Source organism: Rosa rugosa, chromosome 6, assembly GCF_958449725.1.
Source record: "Rosa rugosa chromosome 6, drRosRugo1.1, whole genome shotgun sequence".
NCBI classification, from domain to species: Eukaryota; Viridiplantae; Streptophyta; class Magnoliopsida; order Rosales; family Rosaceae; genus Rosa; species Rosa rugosa.
In genome coordinates, this window is record NC_084825.1 from 6,561,326 (window position 1) to 6,582,509 (window position 21,184).

At 40.3% G+C, this 21,184-nt stretch overlaps 2 protein-coding genes and 1 long non-coding RNA gene across 3 annotated transcripts; 2 read left to right on the plus strand and 1 right to left on the minus strand.

The window, feature by feature from the left end:
* Window positions 1-130: 130 nt before the first annotated feature.
* On the minus strand, window positions 131-5,861 carry LOC133717807 (histidinol-phosphate aminotransferase, chloroplastic-like). The gene is made up of 9 exons (XM_062144548.1): window positions 5,541-5,861; window positions 5,145-5,228; window positions 4,819-4,973; window positions 4,627-4,724; window positions 4,369-4,477; window positions 2,954-3,111; window positions 1,596-1,738; window positions 1,333-1,473; window positions 131-500 (listed from the first exon to the last, which is right to left on the minus strand). The coding sequence occupies exons 1-9, from the start codon at window positions 5,763-5,765 to the stop codon at window positions 369-371; spliced, it is 1,245 nt and encodes a 414-aa protein (XP_062000532.1). The 5' UTR covers window positions 5,766-5,861; the 3' UTR covers window positions 131-368.
* Window positions 5,862-7,443: 1,582 nt separating this feature from the next.
* LOC133714024 (uncharacterized) lies at window positions 7,444-14,304 on the plus strand. Its single transcript, XR_009848401.1, has 3 exons — window positions 7,444-7,755; window positions 8,259-8,319; window positions 14,088-14,304. It is a non-coding gene; the product is annotated as an uncharacterized LOC133714024 (long non-coding RNA).
* Window positions 14,305-17,461: 3,157 nt separating this feature from the next.
* On the plus strand, window positions 17,462-20,893 carry LOC133715632 (F-box protein SKIP5). The gene is made up of 5 exons (XM_062142190.1): window positions 17,462-17,685; window positions 18,596-18,740; window positions 18,839-18,917; window positions 19,706-19,764; window positions 20,331-20,893. The coding sequence occupies exons 1-5, from the start codon at window positions 17,529-17,531 to the stop codon at window positions 20,677-20,679; spliced, it is 789 nt and encodes a 262-aa protein (XP_061998174.1). The 5' UTR covers window positions 17,462-17,528; the 3' UTR covers window positions 20,680-20,893.
* Window positions 20,894-21,184: the final 291 nt, after the last annotated feature.

Consider the following 21,184-nt stretch of genomic DNA (forward strand, 5'->3'; position numbering starts at 1 on the left):
GAACTGATGTCTTGCGCAATGTATGTAGTCCATTTCTTGTATCTTGTACAGTCGTCAGTTTAATCGAGAACCAGTCCACTAGGTGTCCTACAACACTCCACATTGGATGCCAAAAACTGACTTTGCTGACTTCATTGATAAATTGTCTTCCATTAAACACAATATGACAAGACGCAAGTGCTTTATAGGGGTTCATGCAAGACATGGTAAAATAATGCTTCATTATCCTTGTTAAAGACATCTCTATTCTCTGCAATCAACTGCTTAAATGGTTACAATTAAACCTCTTCCACATATATCCATTTGAGATGTATGAACCTTTATTGGAATAAGTTCTTCACAAAAGTTCTTCACAAGGAAGTGCTGGATTAAGATAAGCGTCTGAGGCAATCAATCAAGGCATCTGTGTGTTCAGGCTTCCCAACTGATACGCGAACATAACCGCTCAACTCTTTGTTGTTGTAATGACGAATCATCACACCCATTTTTGCAAGGTCCTCCTGTTTCAAAAGAAGGAGGTCACTAAAGAATTTTCAAAAGGAACACTGAGGCATGACTTCAACATCACAGAAGCTTCAGGTGAATAACAGATGGAGAAATTTTTTTTTACTTATGGTGTCAGACTTGGTATATGGGAATGGAGAAAACTAAATAAGCAGTTTTGTCATAATTCAACTAGCAACCATGGCTCTCATGGGGTCATCCATTTGAGGATAAAAAATTGTAGGGTTTTGGACAAGATGAAGTTCGAAGCATCGTTTCCATAACCAACACCTGTATCATATAATCCTAATAAATGAAGCTTCACATATTCAACTATCTATTCTGAAACTTGCTATCTATTAAACTAGATAACTTTAGGCTCTGCATATCTAAATGAACAAGAGCATGAACTCCCAACATAGGCTACTAATGCCATGAATGTTCCAAGTTTTCTTTGACCTTGATTCCTAAAGCTTTATTTTCAATGTTCTTTCTGTAGCATAGCTGTAATGGTGACACGACTTCTTCTAAGGCTAGAAGAGCACTGTATGCAACAATGCCATTGACACTAATAAGTCCATACAATTATAAAGACTATGCAATATAAAACTGAACAGAACATACTTATCAGATGCAGGTAAATTAGTTGAGTCGTAAGTGGAAGGTTATCAATGCAACTTTGTTCTATATTTGTGCACGGGTCCACATAAGTTTGAATTCCTTTCTACTCTTGTCTCTCTTCTTACTTAACTATTAAAGCCCTAACACACCATGAACTGGAGGATAGCAATAAACAGGAAGCCAAACCACAAATTTACTAAGATGATGGAATATAATACGAAGGGAAACCTTGAGTTTCTTAGCATCCATTCCGGATGTGACCTCACAAAGAATGAAATTGGAATAGCTAGGATAAGGCTTGAGAAATGGCAGCCCCTTGAGAAGGTGATAAAGCCTCTCCCTTTCTTGCAGTAAAGCATTTTTCACGTTCTGGTATTTTTGCAATGCATATTAGATATGGAGAATAAGTACAAAAACATGCTAGAGTCTACTCAAATAATATCTCCATTACTTAAGTTTCTTAGGAATGGATTAATAAAGAGAAGCATAACCTCAAGGTAGGTGGGATTCTGCAATGCTGCGCAGGCAGAAACTTCAGCAGCAACGGACACATTATATGGTTGCTTTGCTCTCCAGAGATATTCAATGATTGTCAAGGGAAATGCTCCGTATCCCACCCGGAGTCCGGCTAAGCCTACAGCATTTGCCCATTGCCAAAAGATAATATCTTTTTACATACAAGTGAGACTTAAAAATACTGAATATTATCTTCATATCTTCATATATACATATATATAGACCCCATTCTGAAACGGACGTCCCTAAAATTGAAAAAATGCAGACAAAATTATGTGTCAGTCATTAGTTGGTTTAGTTGCAAAACTCATATGCGGGTACCACTCACTACTGAATCATCTTCTCTACCACCCTGGAAGGATCTCAGAGCCCAGAGAACACCACTGACTTCTTAAATTACCTATGTCTGTACTTCATCTAAATGATGTAAACTTGCTAGCATAGGCTATAATGACGAGAATTGAATAGTTATCCATTAATATTGGAGTAATTCATGTGAAGCCTATATCAAGATTTCTTTTTTCTTTTTAATTGAATCACAGCATAGGCTACTAATACCAGAAATCCCAAACATGAATTTCCAATTAATAGAGTAGAGGACGATATGACCAAAAAGAAAAAAGAAAGAAAGATAGAGCACAGAGAAATTAAGGCAAAAAGCTAAAAAAATAATAATAATAATAATAATAATAATAAATAAAAGTCCTTAATCTGATGCCTACTAAGAAAATTTCAGATAGAAGATCAAAAACCCAAAAAGGGAGTACCTGTATCTGAGAGACAGAGATTATGCATGTAGATCAAATGTGAAATTTAGGGGAAAAGTCTAGAGGAGATCAGTACCAAACTACCAACCCATAGAAAATGAAAGAAAAGAAGAAGAAGAAAAAAAAAAAAAAAAAACCACTCTTCTACGCCGAGCTTCATCGGTGAGATGCGACCATGGAAACGGAATGGTAGGAGGGACTAATTGGGAGGAACAGCAGACCATTTGAGATGAGTCCGTTTTTTTTGTTGCTCTGAAATTTTTCAAGAGTAATAGAGAAGATGATTGTGGTGAGGCATATGAGCTTTGGAAATTAAGTTGACGCGTTGAATTTCTTTACACGTTGTTTGGTTCACACTTTTCAGCTTGACGGATGTCCGCTTTAGAACGAGGCTCAAAAAGAAAGAATGAACATAAAAGTTTTCAACTTCGACTCGAAAGAAGATAAATCAACCACATTGTTTCTCATCAAAAACAAAATAATAGGGTCAATACTATGAAGCTGGAAATTATACAAGGCAACACAAAAATGAGTCAACAAAAACAAAACAAGGAATTTAAGCATACCAGCTCGTTTGCTAAATGTTCGAAGAACAATTAAATTCTCATGTTTCTTCACCCATTGCATCCTTGATTCAAGTCCAGAAAACTCAATATATGCTTCATCCAGAACAACCAATATAGGAAGCTCAAGGATTTTCAAGAGAATGTCGTCGCTGATTATACTGTACCCAAAAAGTAACATATAAACATAGGGTAGAATATTCTAGAAAACAAGCATGTTATCTTTGAGATTCCTAACAGTCTGTGGACTCAATAAGTCAGCAAAAACCATGCTCAATCAAAGTACTCTAAAAACAGAGGACGCAATCCTCTGTGCTAAACAATAACACATTAGTTACTGTATCAAATTTTCCACAAATGAAAAAGCAATCCAATTCTATCTCTTATTTGAATGTCTAACATTGCTTACTTCGCAAGATACTAACCTCAAATTCAAGTCCAACACCTTCACCCTGTTAGTTTCTCTTTTTCTTTTCTTCACACAAATGGGCAATTTTCCTAGTTGCACCAGTAGGTTTGATAGACCAGTATATGCCTCCTATTAAAGTATAGTCATTTAGGCTACAACCCAGGCTTAAAGATGTGGATAACCAGCAGGCAAGTTTGCTACTCAAGCTTTGGTTATGACCAAGTTGTCTTAAGACTTGGCCAGGAAAAAAGTCGATCTCAATATACTCGATCATATATTTCACTCACAAATCAGGCCAGGCCTGTTGTTAATTCTTTTGTAAGAAACAAAATTTAAGACTATCAAAGTTGACCCAAAAACTATCCAGTGCAAACCTAGTTAAAAAGATGTACACAACAAAGGATAAAATGATAGACACTTCAATCTACCACAAACAGTGTGGAAATCCCAATTCGGAAGCTAAAGCAAAATTTTCCTAAAAAGAGAAAAAATAAAATAAAAAAGGAACACTAATCCTCAGCCACAGCCTTAAAAAACATCCCGAAATTCACAAAAAAGTCCAGAACTTTCTCCTAAAGTCCCTTCACTCCCTTTCCAGCATAGTGTTCACGAAACCTCTAATTTCTCCCCCAAAAATCTGCTAGTGCCACCTTTTCCTTCTTAACCTTCTGAGAAAGCTCATGGCTTCATAAAAGCAGGAAGCAAACTCCTTGGAACCACCCAGTTTATATTATCTTCCCTAAAAAGCTCCCCTACAAACCTAAAGCTGCAGGCCAGTGAACAGGTAACATACACTTTCACAAGCAGCTTTAGACATTGAGTCAAGTGCCTAGTCACTATATAATATAAATAAATATGATCCCTCAACCTCGTACCACTATCATATAAAAAACTGCACTGAAGGAAATCTGGATAGTTCAGACCATATAATATAAAACAGCGCATAGGACCTGATTTCAACTTCTAGCATAAGCTTAAAACAATATGCACAGAAATAATTTGTAATTACCTCCCATCTGGATTGTTTGGAGAAGTTAGGAATATGCATTTAGGTTTTTCTTGTTTAACTACATCTGAGATGACCTCTACATTCAAGCTAAAGTTTGACTTCCTCGGCACTGCATAGTTATAATGAAACACGTAGGATTATGCACACAAAATGTGAATCGAAGTACAAAAGCTCTCTTTTCTCTTCAGAAGGGGGAGATGAGAACAAAGAATTTTACAACTAAGTAAACATAGCCAACAGAAATAAGCTTGTCTTTACCTTTAATGACGGATGCCCCATTGACTGCGGCATCAAATTCATACATTGTGAACGTGGGAGGGCAGTCCACAATCTTGTCACCAGGATCAAGCACACATCTTCCGCAAAGAAAATAGAGAATCAGAGACTGATATATGCATAAATGGTTTGGACTTAGAGTGGTATAAGAACAGACAAAACTACATTTCTAACCTCATAATCAAATCAATGAGTTCATCTGCACCACATCCTGCAAGAAGAAATTCAGCATCAAGGCCTGAATCCTTTGCAAGGGCAGCACGTAAACGACGGCTTTCAGGGTCCGGATAAATATATGGGAATTTCAATGCACCCAAAGCTTCAGAAACCTGCAAGCAATATAAAGTTGCACTCAGGACATAAAGAAGTACGAAATCTGAATGGTTCCTACTCAGAACAACCTGGAACGAAAGAACTAAATAACTCCATAAGAACCATAACATCACATGTAGCAACAATAATTTGCAAAAAGAGGAAGCACACTGCTATGTATGACTTACCTCCGGAGGAGGACCGTAAGGGTTTTCATTTGCATCTAATTTGATGATGTCTTCAGGCTTCCTTCCAAGTCGGGCTGACAACACCTGTAGAAAATGAAACTCATTCACTGGTTTGGAGATAGACTTTGCTAACTGAACTGGACAAGAAACCAAAACTGAGCACAAACAAGAAACATTTGAAAGAAATCAATGGCACCATTCAAACCAATCATTACATTACAAACCAACCAAAATCATTGGAAACAAAAAGAAACCACACAAGTTTAGCATAACACATTCACCGTTCTCTCCAGTTCAATTGATATACAAGAAAATCCCACAAAGAAAACTCAAGCATTCTAAGAAACATGCACACAAAAAAGTGTAAAAGCAAAATGGGGTCTTGAATATGAACACCTCAAACGGTAAAATGGGTTGATAAGGAGACAAGGTCCTCAAATGGGGTCGGATGAAAGAGTCGCCGGTCAAGCGGTGTTGACCGTCATTGACTAGTGGCGGCTGCTGCTGCTGCACAGGGATGGTGGACATGGCTATAACAGAGTTCCTTTTAGAACTGGGTATTGGGGAAGTGGGATTAGTGAAGTGAAGTGAGGAAGCGTGGTAGAGATTAATCACACCCATCAACCTCCGCTCTCTGCAACTCAAAGATCAATTGGCGCCTCTCTCTCTCTCTCTCTCTCTCTCTCTCTGTCTGCACAAATTTCTGAGCTAATGAAGCCAAGTGTAGTTTTTCTGCCCTGGTTATGCACAATACCTAAAATACCCTATTACGAAATTCGTCAATTTTATTACCCCACTTATTATTATTTTTTTTTATTAAAGTTGAGACATACCAATAGTATGTTCCGTTCATAGATTAAGAAATAGTACAAAGACTACTCCAATAAGACACTTATGCTCTGAGTAGCCTATGCCACATCCAAACACCTCGCCCTGCAGGCAATCTATTCTACCTAGTCTCACACGCCGAGCACGCAATTGTGGTACGCTAACAACTAAGTACTTCCACAAGACTCATAGAGGTATCTCTACCAGCATAGACAATAGTAACTAGGATCAACCTATCAAACAACTATTGGCTCCTTACCCTTTGATGGATCGGAACCATGAACTGCTTCCACCACGGTGAACTCCGGTAAACCATTCACCAATTTCTCTTCCTTCCTAGGAGTCTTAATCTTCTTTGCTGGTGACTTCTTCATAGGGGAAGCATGCACTAACTTAAGCTCCTTTTCCTTATTCTTGCCCCCTTTGGCCTTCCCGGCCTCTTTTTGTATACTTCCTTCATAGGTTGCACAGGACACAATCCCATTGTCATAGCATCCAAGTTTGTCCTACCTACTGCTAGACTCAGGCGCAGCTTTTTTGGGGAGTTAACCTCTTCATCCACACGTTTTCGACGCAGACCACAACTCGGAGCTACTACCAACATCTCCTTCTCCAGATAACTAACACTGACAATCAGCTTCTGCCCTGGACCTCTCGAAGATGGTTCACTGCCAGTCTTCACCAGCTCAGGCACAAGTGCCTTGCTGACTCCAGAACTTCCTTCACCACTGCCCGTAACAATCTTACGTTTGATTTCCTTCCTCCCCTTTGGTTTAGCTATTGGTAGAAATCTCTCGAGTCCAACTTGTGAACTCGGCTGTGCTCCAAACACCATTGGTCCCACATGGGGAGACACATCCACAAGGCTCAACACCCTGTCAAGGTTTCACCGTGTCGGCGACTGTTCACTCCTGACCTCCGCCGGCAAGGGCGGCCCCGCACATGGTAAACCCACATGAGTAAGCAAACCACAATCTTGACATCTTCCATAGAGGTTTTCAAAGAATAAATCTAGATCTACGTCAATCCCATCATCCACCGTGAAGCTACGTCAGAAAAGCACAGGCTGCAAAAGATCCATCTCAACCCGGATCTGAATCATTCCCTCTCCAAACTCTGTGATGTCTTTCTGCATATACTGTAACGTCCCGTATCTCAATTTACCGGTTTACTAGTCATTTGGACGGTAAACGACCTTTACTTTCACTTTTACTGTCGTTTTAGTACTTTTAGTGGCCCTAAAAATTGACTTTTTGTTCGGGTCAAAATTTGAGAAAATGTTCTTCATGGAAGTTGTAGAGGACGTTAAACCGAGCGCGTGCATATGTAGTACGTAAAAATCGGAGTTCGTATACGAAACTTATAAGCGAAATACAAAAGTTACTGTTCATAGTAGATAGTATAAATTTGAAAAAGTTACTGTGGCCGGTAAGTTTTCATTTTCTTCTTCTCTCTCTCCTTTCTCCCGCATTTTCTCTCTCTCCTCGGCGCTCTCTGCAACTCCGGCCACCTCACGATTCCGGCCACCTGGGGACGAACGAGTGGCACCGTTGGACTCCTCTACTCCTACCCAACCTCCCCACGGCGGTAACTCACGGCGGCTTGGCCGAAAAACGATGCATCGGGTCCTTAAAGTTTACTGTAGCAGTTTGGGGTTTCGTCGATTTCCGGCGATTCCGGCCATCTCCAGCCACCAAACCGGCGTCGAAGGTTCGGTTTTTGCCAAGGATCATTATGCCCCTAGCCTTGAGCCACGACTTGAAGCATGGAGGAAGAATCGAAGGTTTAAATTTCTGGGTACTATTCATAAATCTGGGTTTACTGTTTTCTTAATTGTTGACCTAGGTCTAGTTGTTTTCTCGGGTTGTGGTAGTTGAGAAAAGTGTTTGAAATGTTGAGATGATGGTGCTGCCAAAATTTGGTGGCCATCGGAGCTGGTGGCGGTGGCGGCGGCTGCAGCGTGTAGGGCAGTGTTTTGATTCTAGTTGTTAGCCCATTAAATCCTAAAAATGTTGTAGAACTCGTATGTGAAGTTTGGTGAATTTTGGAGGAGTTTGGAATTGTTTGTGATTTTCCGAAGTTCGGAAGTTTTGTGATTGAATTGTGGGAAATCCGGCCGTCGGATTTCCTTCGTTTTCATTGTGGAATATGTAAATTGAGGAATTGGTGTTGTGGAAGAGATTTGGGTGGAATTTGAGAGGTATTGGAGATAGAGATTTTCGGATTTAGTTTAGGTTCGTATTTATTTTATCGGATTGCCGTTTACGGAAATATAATTGTGTACAGGGCAATGTTGCGAGCTACGGCTAGATGAAGGGACTCGTTTGCGTGGTCGCCAACTAGTACTGTGAGTGGACGTTTGTTTTTGAATATTGATGCATGCATTTATTTTTCGAATTAATGTTTTATTAATTATCATATTATTTTAGTTTCGGATATGATTTCGGTTTTGGAATATTGCTTGGATTTTCCATCATGATTTTTGGAACGTGAGTTTTATTCGCTCGGATTTGAACTTGTGATTTAAGTGATTTTCGACGAATTATTTTCTGAGGTGATTTCCGGAATTTATTAATATATTTTATTCGTCGATATTGAGATTTCTGGAATATTTTTCGAAATGAGATTTCGATGGAATTATATTTCTTGTTTATTTATCGATTTACGGTTTTGGCATTGGGAATGCCTCATTGATGATTCTGGATTCGGTTTTGTTTCGGAACTGCAATTTATAATTGATCTAATTATTCTTTTAGCGTGTGGGACACGCTGTTGATTTATGTGACTTTTTACGAGAATTTCCGGGTACGGTTGGGAATCGTACTCGTGTGTTTTTATTCGCGGGACTTATGGGGAAGCCTTATAGATTTACTGGATTTGAATGGTTTTTGTTTGGCTCCAATTTTGCTGCAGCTGGTCAACAGTCTCTTTTCTGCGCGGGCGTGCCAGCACCGTTCGGGTGCGGTCGTCGGGGGTGTCCCTTGACCTGACTTCTGTCGAGCGATTGTAGACGAGGAGAGCACCAACCTCGTCGTGGGATTCTTTCTGCCTCGTGGTGAGGACTTTGCTGAAGTTTCTTCTTGTTAACACAATCGATACTCAATATTGTAGATCGAGCAGAGCGACATCACCGGGAAATGTTGAGATCTTGCTAAAGCGTGACTTTAGCTTGGCTGGGTTGCTAGGGCGTTACCCTTGCTTGGCTGGTTCTGTAACCGTTGTGGTCGCGGCACTACCGTCGGCTCCCGAGGAGACTAGGACCGAAGCACGTTGACAGAGGGTTTGGTGGCACTGAAAGTCGGCTTCTGAGAAGACTAGGACTAGGAGTGTGATCACCGGTAAGAGAAAGAGAAAGAGAGGGAGAGGAGTTGCTCTTAGAGAGGTTTGCTCTAGAGAGAACTTAGATCATCTTAGAGATGTTGTTGTTGAATGTGAATGTGTTTGTGTTTTAGAATGAGAGGAGAAGGTGTTTATATAGGGAAGAAAAAGAAGAGTGAAATGATGAGTGGAAGAAAAATAATGAAAGTAGATCTAAGTTCACTTGTAAAATATGGAAAAGATAGAGAAAAGATGAAATGAAAGCAAAGCATGAAGGTGCAGCAACATGGAAGTGGTGATGATCTATTAAAGAGATTGTAGAAGAAAAATATATCCAAGGAAAAAGAGAAAAGCATCTAGCTTTCTTCATGTGGGTAGGAAACATGAACATGTGAATATTGAGCTGGTTTTAGGTCAGTTTCTGCCCCTTTATTCCTTCAATTATTTCTCCAACAAGACTTCAGAATGAGCCTTCGACTTCTTCATAAAAAATGTTCCACTATGAGTGTAGATCATCCTGACAAATTTTCAGAGCTTTATTCCATGTGGTTGGGCTGGAAATGCTGCTGGACCTCTTACAGGTCCAGTTTTCCAGTTTTGCTTCTGTAGAAAATTGGGCTGATTGTTTGAAGGTCTTCCACTCAAAAAAAGCTCTTGCACTCTTCATAAGAAATGATCCTTGGGCTGTCTAGAATGGATCTGGAAAGTTTCAGCACATTTAGATTTCATTTGGTTAGTCTGCCACCCCTCCTTCCTTGTCTAGCTTGGTTTTTCCTAGCCGAAGTAGGAAAATATGCTAAAGTTGACTTGTCATACTTCCATAGTAGGCTTTATTTAGCCTCTAAATATATATTTCGAGCTTGTCGACAATATATAGCTTGAGCCACTGATATTGGCTCAATTTCTCCAAGACGTGCCTTGTCAGGCCAAAATGTTCATTTTGGGTCCAAACATTGCCCCCCAGACCTCGAAGTCAAAGGGTCTTCGTCTTGACTAAAGAGGTCTTGAATCAGCACTGCTCTTATAATGTCGTTGCTCCAAAGCCACTTGTATTGGCTTGACTAAAATTACTTGAACAGTAGCCTCTCTCCCTCTTAATTATACATAGTGAGCATACATATATTAATCGCCAGTCTTCCTTCGCGAACCATCCTTTGCGAGGCCATGTAATTAAAACCACTTCGCTGCCAACAATTCGCAACCCAGCTTTCGCCACAATTATTGGCAAAAATATTGATTTGACCTCCTCCACTGCTAATACCATACTAGGCATATTAAATGCCTCTTGTATATGTGCCCAGACCAATACCAATGGCCTCTTAAGTATATTAGCAAGTTCCAGCCACTATTAGGCAAGAACACAATTTTTTGCATCCTCCGCGACGCACAAATTTGAAACTCTTTTTGTATTTTTGTATTTTTGTATTTTTTTTTTTTTAATTTTAATAAGACATTGTGAATCAAGGTTTAGACATGCGGCCCAAGTATAGTCGTCTAGACACAAATTTTCTTTCAAATCCTTTGGGCAACCTTACTGAAATGGCCAGGTGGGGGAGGGCGAACAAGAGAGGCAGAATCCATTTTGGCATGAGCTACTCCCACATAGTGGTTTAGGCCCATTTGCACGCACTTCTGGATTCAAGAACCTGTCATGAACGTTGTCCCCTTTCTAGACACCATTTCACATAGGCTATACTTACTAAGATGAGAAAGGTCATAAGTGTGAAGACAGTTCAACAAGTGTTAATAAAAGCCGCCCTTAACCTTAAGGGACCTGAACTAGGCACCAATAAGGAGTTTAGGCCAATATTAACAAAAGAGACTTCACATATTCCGTTATGATTCACAAATGACGAAAATAAAAATGAAAACTGAAAATTGACAGGAAATTTAAAAACAAAGAAAGAAGTTAGCAGCACTATATTTGGCTAACCTTCAGAAGGCCACGGGGGAGGCCATCTATGCTTCACTCCAAGCTCCGGTGTATCAAAATTTGTAGGGTAAAAATCTCTCCTATGAGAGCTTGTAGAAAAAGAACAAAGATACTTCTCGTTGAAGAATTTGGAGGAATTTGGCTCGTGAGAGGGGTATTCTTGCCCTCCAAGTATCTTTGTTGGTTGTCGAGACATGATCTCCAATTGTAATTTGGAAGATGACGGTGTCCCAAGATCGGCTTTGTTGCCAACTGTCGCCAACTTCTCTTGATCAAAGGGATGATCATGGGTCATATCTTGCCCCCCATGCATCTGATCAGTAGCCACATATTTGGCTTGATCAGTGGAGACATCAGATATTTGTTCAGAGACAATTTTCTTGTCTGAAGAACAATCTTGTTGATGACGTTCTCCATAAGTAGCCTCTATGTAAGGCTGTGATTCACCAGTGAGGCCATTAGGTTGATTGCCACCTATAGGCAAATCAGCCTCATAAATGACCTCTTCTCGAGCGTTCTGCTCAATTTCTAGGTCCCAATCGCGAAACCTCTGCTTTGTTTTTGCGATCAAAATGGCCATGTCCCTGGCTTGCTTTTCTTTATTCCTCTCGATGTTGGCCATGATGATCGCGAGCTGTTCATCAATGCTTGCCCCCTCTGGGATGGGAATTGGCATAAACTCATCATTAATGGCGGTATCGCCAATGGTGGCAACATTGTCCATCAATTCACTTTAGGAATTTCTTTTGGTAAAGATTTTCCCCTGGCATCTCAATGATGACGAAAAAAGACTCTAGTATAGTCCCACTGGGCGTGCCAAAATGTTTGGTTTGAATTTTGTAGCCCGGTGGTTGAATGTCTTCAAGAAAAGAAAAATTCTAACCTTGTCCCACCGGGTGTGCCAAAATGTTTGGCTCCAATTTTGTCTTCAAGAGAAAAACAAAATTCTAACCTTGTCCCACTGGGCGTGCCAAAATGTTTGGCTCCAATTTTGCTGCAGCTGGTCAACAGTCTCTTTTCTGCGAGGGCGTGCCAGCACCGTTCTGGTGCGGTCGTCGGGGGTGTCCCTTGACCTGACTTCTATCAAGCGATTGTAGACGATGAGAGCACCAACCTCGTCGTGGGATTCTTTCTGCCTCGTGGTGAGGACTTTGCTGAAGTTTCTTCTTGTTAACACAATCGATACTCAATATTGTAGATCGAGCAGAGCGACATCACCGGGAAATGTTGAGATCTTGCTAAAGCGTGACTTTAGCTTGGCTGGGTTGCTAGGGCGTTACCCTTGCTTGGCTGGTTCTGTAACCGTTGTGGTCGCGGCACTACCGTCGGCTCCCGAGGAGACTAGGACCGAAGCACGTTGACAAAGGGTTTGATGGCACTGAAAGTCGGCTTCTGAGAAGACTAGGACTAGGAGTGTGATCACCGGTAAGAGAAAGAGAAAGAGAGGGAGAGGAGTTGCTCTTAGAGAGGTTTGCTCTAGAGAGAACTTAGATCATCTTAGAGATGTTGTTGTTGAATGTGAATGTGTTTGTGTTTTAGAATGAGAGGAGAATGTGTTTATATAGGGAAGAAAAAGAAGAGTGAAATGATGAGTGGAAGAAAAATAATGAAAGTAGATCTAAGTTCACTTGTAAAATATGGAAAAGATAGAGAAAAGATGAAATGAAAGCAAAGCATGAAGGTGCAGCAACATGGAAGTGGTGATGATCTATTAAAGAGATTGTAGAAGAAAAATATATCCAAGGAAAAAGAGAAAAGCATCTAGCTTTCTTCATGTGGGTAGGAAACATGAACATGTGAATATTGAGCTGGTTTTAGGTCAGTTTCTGCCCCTTTATTCCTTCAATTATTTCTCCAACAAGACTTCAGAATGAGCCTTCGACTTCTTCATAAAAAATGTTCCACTATGAGTGTAGATCATCCTGACAAATTTTCAGAGTTTTATTCCATGTGGTTGGGCCGAAAATGCTGCTGGACCTCTTACAGGTCCAGTTTTCCAGTTTTGCTTCTGTAGAAAATTGGGCTGATTGTTTGAAGGCCTTCCACTCAAAAAAAGCTCTTGCACTCTTCATAAGAAATGATCCTTGGGCTGTCTAGAATGGATCTGGAAAGTGTCAGCACATTTCGATTTCATTTGGTTAGTCTGCCACCCCTCCTTCCTTGTCTAGCTCGGTTTTTCCTAGCCGAAGTAGGAAAATATGCTAAAGTTGACTTGTCATACTTCCATAGTAGGCTTTATTTAGCCTCTAAATATATATTTCGAGCTTGTCGACAATATATAGCTTGAGCCACTGATATTGGCTCAATTTCTCCAAGACGTGCCTTGTCAGGCCAAAATGTTCATTTTGGGTCCAAACAGTTTTTACCCGCCATACCTGGGTCGTCATATTTATTGCTAGCTAGCCTATTAGTACTCCTCCCTGCTTACTATGTGTTTGTGGGTGAGTAAGAGCAGAGCATGGGATGCTCCAGAGTGTGGGACACTCCGACCCGAGCCTGGGAGGCTCCCTTCTTTCGTATGGTGAAACTTCTTCCCCATATTTTATCATTGCTTGACTAGCGGGGCTAGTCCGATTTTCACTGTAGCCAGCGGGGCTGGTCTTATCTTCTTGAGAAACGAGATTTCAGTTTTACGATATATTATTTTCGAATGTTTTTACTAGCGAGGCTAGTCGGTTTATCGTTTTGAAATCCTTAGATTTAAAGCTAAATGTGTTTTACCATTTGTGCATGCATCGAGGTTTTTAATGAAATAAATGTGGGAAAGTATGAAATCCTTCTTATTTTAAATTGTTTATTTTTGTCCACTCACGCTAACGTTTTTCGTCTACTTTCCCCTGGGCCTTTCGGTTTCTAATGCCCAGTTTGCAGGCGCTATTAGTTGAGGTCGGGCGTACATGGATCGAGGCATAGTTGACGAATAGCTTCCGCACTTCTTTGTTTGGCTCTGATCTATTGTGGGTTACTATTTTGGGTAGTCCACTTTAGGGGTGACTCGACCAGTTCTCGGTAGAGTTATCTCTAAGGTGGGCCCCGCAGGGCCACCTCGGATTTCAGGGTGAAATTCGGGGCGGGTCCTGTCATATACCGCCCCAAAGCACTGCCAATTCTTCTCAAGCACTGATCGGTATGAAAGTCTGGTGGCAGCCCACGTACTTTGATCCAGAAGGCTAAGGTAGAGAGCGGGACATCCTTAATCGCTCCCACCCCATCATATGGTGCTAGGACAACCGGAGCTCTATCAAAACCCCAAGGACCACCTCGAAGGATGCGGTTGCGGTCAGTTGGATCTGTCAAGGTGAAGAGAAACCGGTCTCCATGTTCCTGAGCGGTGTATTGTCCATTCAATCTCCATGCACGACGGAACATGCCCATGAACAATCTTTTGTTAAAAGCCCTAGCAGTCAGCAGCTTCCCCACCAGATACGTCTGCGAACGCCGTAAACCTTCTCCACGAGCCGGCCAAAGATCCACCGGCCTGCGCATATCTGCCAGTCCAAGAGAAGCAGCCAGTCGGACAGCCATCTCATCCACCTCCTCCATGCCGTCAAACTTGAAGTTTTCGAACTAGGGTTTTCTTCCCTCTCTCTCTCGCGTTTAGCGACTAGATTTTATTACCCCACTTGTTTTGTGTTTTAAATTTAAACAAATGTAATAAAATTTAATTACAGTCACATTTATCAATTTTCTCGTGAGAAAAAATAATTTTGAAAAAACTTAATAGTAAATGCTGTTAACACGGTGTTGATCAGTTGGTGGTGACGTTCCTGAGCTAAGGATTGGCCTTCCTCTTCAAGCTTTATCATTTTTTTTTGTTTTGGCCAAAGCAAATAACTAAGAACCAAGTTTTACTCGCTAATCCATGAAAAGCATAAAATAAGTCATTTCGCAACTCTGCATCACATACACAAAGCAGACACGATGAGCCAAAAGACAATAAAAAAGAACCACTCGCTCAGCCGTGAAAAGCGAAAAAATAAAGGGATAATTGTGTGAAGAAGAAGGCCACTTGACAGGAACATGGTTGCAGCTCTCTTTATCCTTTAAAAGCTGAGAAATCACCTCCAGGGCTGCATACATAGACAGACAACCATGACAACACTTTTTATCCTTTAAAAGCTGAGAAATCACCTCCAGGGCTACATACATAGACAGACAACCATGACAACACTTGAGACAACTTGTGATAAACCTGGCCATGCATCCACCTGTCACAGTCCTATCCCCACGGTACTATTGATCAAACAGGTGTCACCTCCAAGACAGATTCCAGAAGATAAGAGTTGAGCGTACAAGGGTGCGTCACTTGAGTCTTGGTTGTTGTTGGTGTGGAGTGTGAACTTGGACCAATGAACTTGAGTCTGGCGGGGGTTCGAGGTGACCTCGTGCACCCAAACCAGAGCGAATTTCAGTTCATGTCTCCGGACTTGCATCAGGGATTGGCGAAAAATAACTTCAGTGAGAGGTAGGACGATTCCATCATTTGGGAGTCCCTGAACTGGTTTGGAGAGCCATTCACGTCGACCAATATCAAAAATATATAAAGCCGGACGATATTCCGTGGAGTTGGGATCCCAGACTCCAAAGGAAATCAAATACGAGTCTCTCAGCACCACGCCGATGGACCAATTGGAGCAATATACACGGTCATGAAGGATCTCCCAATCGCGAGAGCGGAGATCACCGCAGACCAATTCACCATACATAGAGCCGAAGATGGGGCAGAACAGGAAAAGCTTGGTCTCAGTAAGAGCAAGCAAAACAGCCCTTGCCAAGTCGGCACAGGTATCAGAGGCAGGCAGAGGCGGAAAAAATTCCCAATGGCGCCATGGAAGAACTTCTTCACACATAGCAGGAGGACAATCACATCTAGATTCAAGTATAAATTCAGAACATTTAGATGATACGTGGTGCGACCAATAGCGGATGCGGGCCGCCCTATTTCCCACCACATAAAGATCGCCGGCCTTGGAAACCGCCGCTTCTTTCAGAAAAATGAATTCTTCTGGTCTCTTAAAGTCATACCTGACTCTGCTCCAACAGGGCGGCCAGCTTAGCATATCAAGTACGTGAAATCCGTCAAAATCGTCATACTCACCATCTTTAGTACGATAAAAGCCACCGACGAGTATTAAACTGGAGTCGTTGACGACGAGACTGTGCTCTTCGAGATGATAAGGTAATTGGGGAAGATGCAATTGTCTCACCCTCTCTTTTTCACTTTTAAGAACCCAGCCCACCGACCCTTCTTCTTCTTCTTCTTCTTCACCATCTCTATCCTCGATCACAATCCACCGATTCTTAATCCTCCCATTCTCACGGCATGCAAACTGTAGGTAGATCGGCAAATCCATTTTGCACTTCTTTTTTCGATCGCCGTCAGAGCAAACCCTAATACTTGCTTTTTTCAAGCTTTATCACTAGTTGTTGTAAAGGTTTTAATTTTTAATTTTTTATATATGGAAAAAAAATATATATGGCATCAATCAGGTTGCAAAAATCTGCTTTTCTGATTCTCCACTACTGTACAAATTTGAATATTATGAAAAATATTATAAGAACAAAAGTGAAGACTTTTATTCTTTCAAAAAAGTGAAGACCTTTATACCTTCTTTTTTTTTTCTTTTTCTTTTTTTTTTTAGTTTTTTTTTTTAATTTCTTTAAAGAATAACTTATTTATTAATGCAATTTAGACTCATCCTTAAAGAAAAAAAAAAGTCATTAGTACATCAAACAAGTACAACCGTAATTCTAAAATAAGCTCAAAACAAAGAAAAACTAGAAATTCCGAATGAGATAAAATTTAAAAAATAAAATGTGTTTCTTTACGACATCCTCTCAATGAATTAGTACAAGTCATAGTTTCCTCAAATAATAATCTTCGCTTCACGCTGATCCCTAGTCAAGTCTTCTCACTTATTCATTTTGGTTTTAAAACACCCTCTAGCATATTGATTATTTTTCTATCACAACAAGACTTTTTTTTTCCCTTATTTTCTTTTCTAACTTCAACTTTGCCAGAGAGACGTGATTTCAGCAAATCAATCAATCGTTCTTTTCATTTTTTGGTCCCAATCCTATTGAAGAGATGTTGGCAACTTATCACACAAAAAATTGTATAAATAAAATAAAATAAAAAAGAAACCCTAAGACTGCAGGGACATTTTAGTACTTTTGTCTAAAACGGCAAGCGTGAGGTGTGAGTAAGTCGGTTAGTCCTAGTCAAACATCTGAATGTTCCAAACAAGATCTAATTTGCAGCACAGAGAGAGAGAGAGAGAGAGAGAGAGAGAGAGAGAGAAGCTATGGAGGTGGGAGAAGAGCTGAAGCAACCAAAGTGGAAGAGAAGTGTTCCAAAGAGAATCAGCTCATCAAAGTCGTCTTCTTCTTTGTCTTGTCTTATAAACAATCTTGATGATGGCTGCCTCATGCACATCTTTAGCTTCCTCTCTCCTATCCCAGGTACCTCTCTTTCCTCTTTATCCATTTTTTTATGATTATATAATGCCAAAAATTCAATAGTTAATGTAATTCATTAGGGTTTGGCTCAATTTGGATTTTTGCATTTGGGTTTTGCATTGATTCTCTGGTATTGTGCAATTGCTTTGTTTTGTTGGGCTTTAGTGATTTTAGGTCTGAGATTTGTTTTTTTTTTTTGGTGGTGAGTCTTCAATTGATAAAGAAATAGGATTTATGGGACTTGAGGCTTATATTCTTGGCAAGTTACAGACTTTATACTTCCAGTTGGACTTAAAACTTCAAGTTACAGACTTTTTAGCTGATGATGTTCTGTTCTCATAGAAATATTGTTGACACTGTGGAAATGTAATGGGATTTTGAAAGGGAATTTATAACCAGAACTTTTAAAAAGTGGAAGATTAATAACTCTTTCGGCAACTTTTTTCTTCAAACTCAAAGTATTTTAAAATGAAATGAGTTGCTTGATGAGGTCAAGTTGAATTAGGGAATGCCGGAATGGCTATATTGGAGGAGGTCAGGCGCAGTGTTAAAATGGTGTGAGCAAGTGTGAGAGTTGAACTTATTTGAGGCAGAGCAGGGTGCTAAAAATGTGTGATTTTTGGTTAAAATCGTGACGGTGAAGCCAAGACTAGTATTCCGGGGAGAAGGGATTGCTTAGAAAAATATCAAATTGTTTTATATTTTTTAAGCTTTTCTTTTAGGTCCAATGAAAACATGATTTGGGAGGTTTATGTTGTTTTTGTGGATAGTTTGATGGGGATTCAAGTGAGAGATAGGATTGTATAAAGTGGTCATATTACAGTTGCTTCAAACTATTGATAGATATTGTAAAGCCCACACATGTATGACAAAGTTGTTCTATTTCTGTCTCATATTTCTATTGAGTTTGCAGATCGCTATAACACCGCCCTGGTTTGCCACAGATGGCTTTTCTTGGCATGTCACCCTCGCTTGTGGCTGCGAGTTGAACAATCAATTAAAGATCCATTGGAGCCTGGCGTCTTCCCCAGTATTGAGACAGCGGTTGCTGCGGCAAGGTTTGTAAAGTTGTATCTGTCTGTATTCCTCTTTAACTCATTCAGTGGAGTATTAGAACTAATCATTCTTGTTTTTCGTTACATGTTTTTTGTTACAGGCCTGGCGACACCATTCTAATTTCAGCAGGGGGAAGGCATCTTGCTTCTGATATTCAAATAAAAAAGCCGCTTTGCCTGGTATGTCTCAAAGTAATTAAGACAGTTTTTGCTTGCATGTATACACCTCTAAATATGGGAGATTACCTTGGTATGCTAAAGAGTCAGCAAACAATTTAAAATCTTGTGAGGGACTTGGTAAGTCAATTTTAGTATTCCAGAGAGGCACTAAGACGGTCCTACTCTTCTTGGTTTAATGGTTCCTCCTGTATTCATTGGTCAAAGCCTTCATAAGAGGAAATTTTATAAACATGTTAAGGAATTTGAAAATCAGGTACACTTGTGCTTGAGAGATTTTTAATGTTTTAACCCAAAATAGTTGAACGAGGTTTAAGGTGACGCTGTTCCCCCTCCAATATAAGAATGTGTTTGTCTGTTTGTTTTAGAGTTTATCTAATCCTTTCTACTTGAAGAGTAAGCACTTGTTTCACCTGTGCTGTTCCTTTCTCAGTGAGTGGTACTTTGTGTCCTACTTTCTGCGACGTATGTTCCTTTACGCGTCGTACTACCAGTAGAACATGTGTTCTTTTGTGAAGTTATGACACTTTTTCTGTATGTTTTAGTGAAGTTATAGCAGATTAGCGTGATACAAGTTAGGTTGCAAACTAAGCTATTCACTGAACCGGACTTGTTGAAAACTATGGTTGGTTTCAATGTGCTGTCGGAAATTGATCATATATCTCTGCATTCCTAATGTATCCTAAAGTGAGTCTGCCTTTGCATCGTAGCAGTGTCACTTCATCTTAAATTAACAGCTAAGCATTAGGTCATTTTGTTCTCCATTTTCTATCGCAATTTACTTTGTTCAGATTGGTGGAGGCGAGCTACCGGATGAGACAACCCTCATTTGTTCTCGCGGTGCAGACAGGTTTGCAAAGCTTTAACTTATGCTCTACTTCCATGTGGTGTGATTAGTTTGGCATTTCTCTCTCAAATGTCCAATCACCAGGATCAACTTCCACGCTGTTATGTTTTAGCAGCAAATATAGCAGCTGGTTCCATATCCTGCACTTTCTCCAATATACAGAATTCTTTGAAAAGCTGAATATTTAAGATCAAAGAACCATGTCAAGATTATGGTTGTTCTGCCTTTTATATTCTTTCCTTGAGATTCAGAGAGAGAGAGAGAGAGAGAGAGAACGGGGGGGTTGTTGGGGTGTTGGGGGTGTGGGGTGGAAGCCACTTCAAGGGATGTATTTGGGGGTCAGCTCCAAACATGTCCTTTTAGATGCTATTTATATGGATACCATGTATATGCCACTTTGTCTCACAAAGGACTTCTTTCTTCTTCTTTTGGTAAAGAAAATATGAGCCATCGGGTGTTAAATTTGTTGCCAATAGCAGTCTGGAAGTGATCCTGGAAATCATAATTTTTTCTTATTATCTCATCTTACAAAATACGTTTGGTATGCACTGTTCATTTTGTTTGAGCAGTGCATTGGAGTTCCTGTCCACCTGCAAATTGGCAAACTTAACTGTGAAGGCAGAGCTGGGTTCTTGCTTGCTTCATAGAAGTGGAAGGCTCACAATAGATGGGTGCGTGCTTCAGTGCGAGACAAATCCCCTAGACTTCCTTTCGGTCCCCATTGTGAGTACAGCAAGTGCGCAAACTGTGTTGTCTTCTTCGGTGAAGTGTTTAAAGGATGGTGTTTCTGTTTCTCGGACTCGAATTGAAGGAGGTGCCAAGGCTGTTTCAACTAGTGGATACCTGACATTGCAGCGAGTACGAGTCATTTATGCTCGGACGTCTCTCGTTTTCTGGTTTGATATGGAGCAACAATGATGTCTGGGATTCCTAGTTGGCATGTGTACAATAGTAATTGTTTTTTTCTTTTTGGTAAACTATGTACAATAGTAATTTGGATTTGTTGTATTTATTTCATGGGTTGTATTAATTACCAGTTTAGAAAATGCTGCTTGTATGTCTTTCCTAATGTTGAAAAGGTCATTGCCAAGATGGGATAAATGAGAATGAACTCTGTGAAATCTTCTTGCAATGGATTGGCCCTTGTGCATCATTACTGATTTATTGATGTGCTTTTATTTTGCTTCTAAAACCAGAACCTTAGAACAATGCAGATGTACAGTCTTTCTCCTGTGAAAGAGTATATGGCACTACTGTTATGGCTGTAAATTTAGCAACAACGTTACCCGAGGTGTGGTATTATTGATGTGGTTTTGTTGTATTTTTTTCCTATGTCAATGCAAAACTTGCGCGAACACTCCTTGGTGTAGAAATTTTATACAGAAAATATGTACTGTTTTAACGAATTAGTTTCCAGAAACCG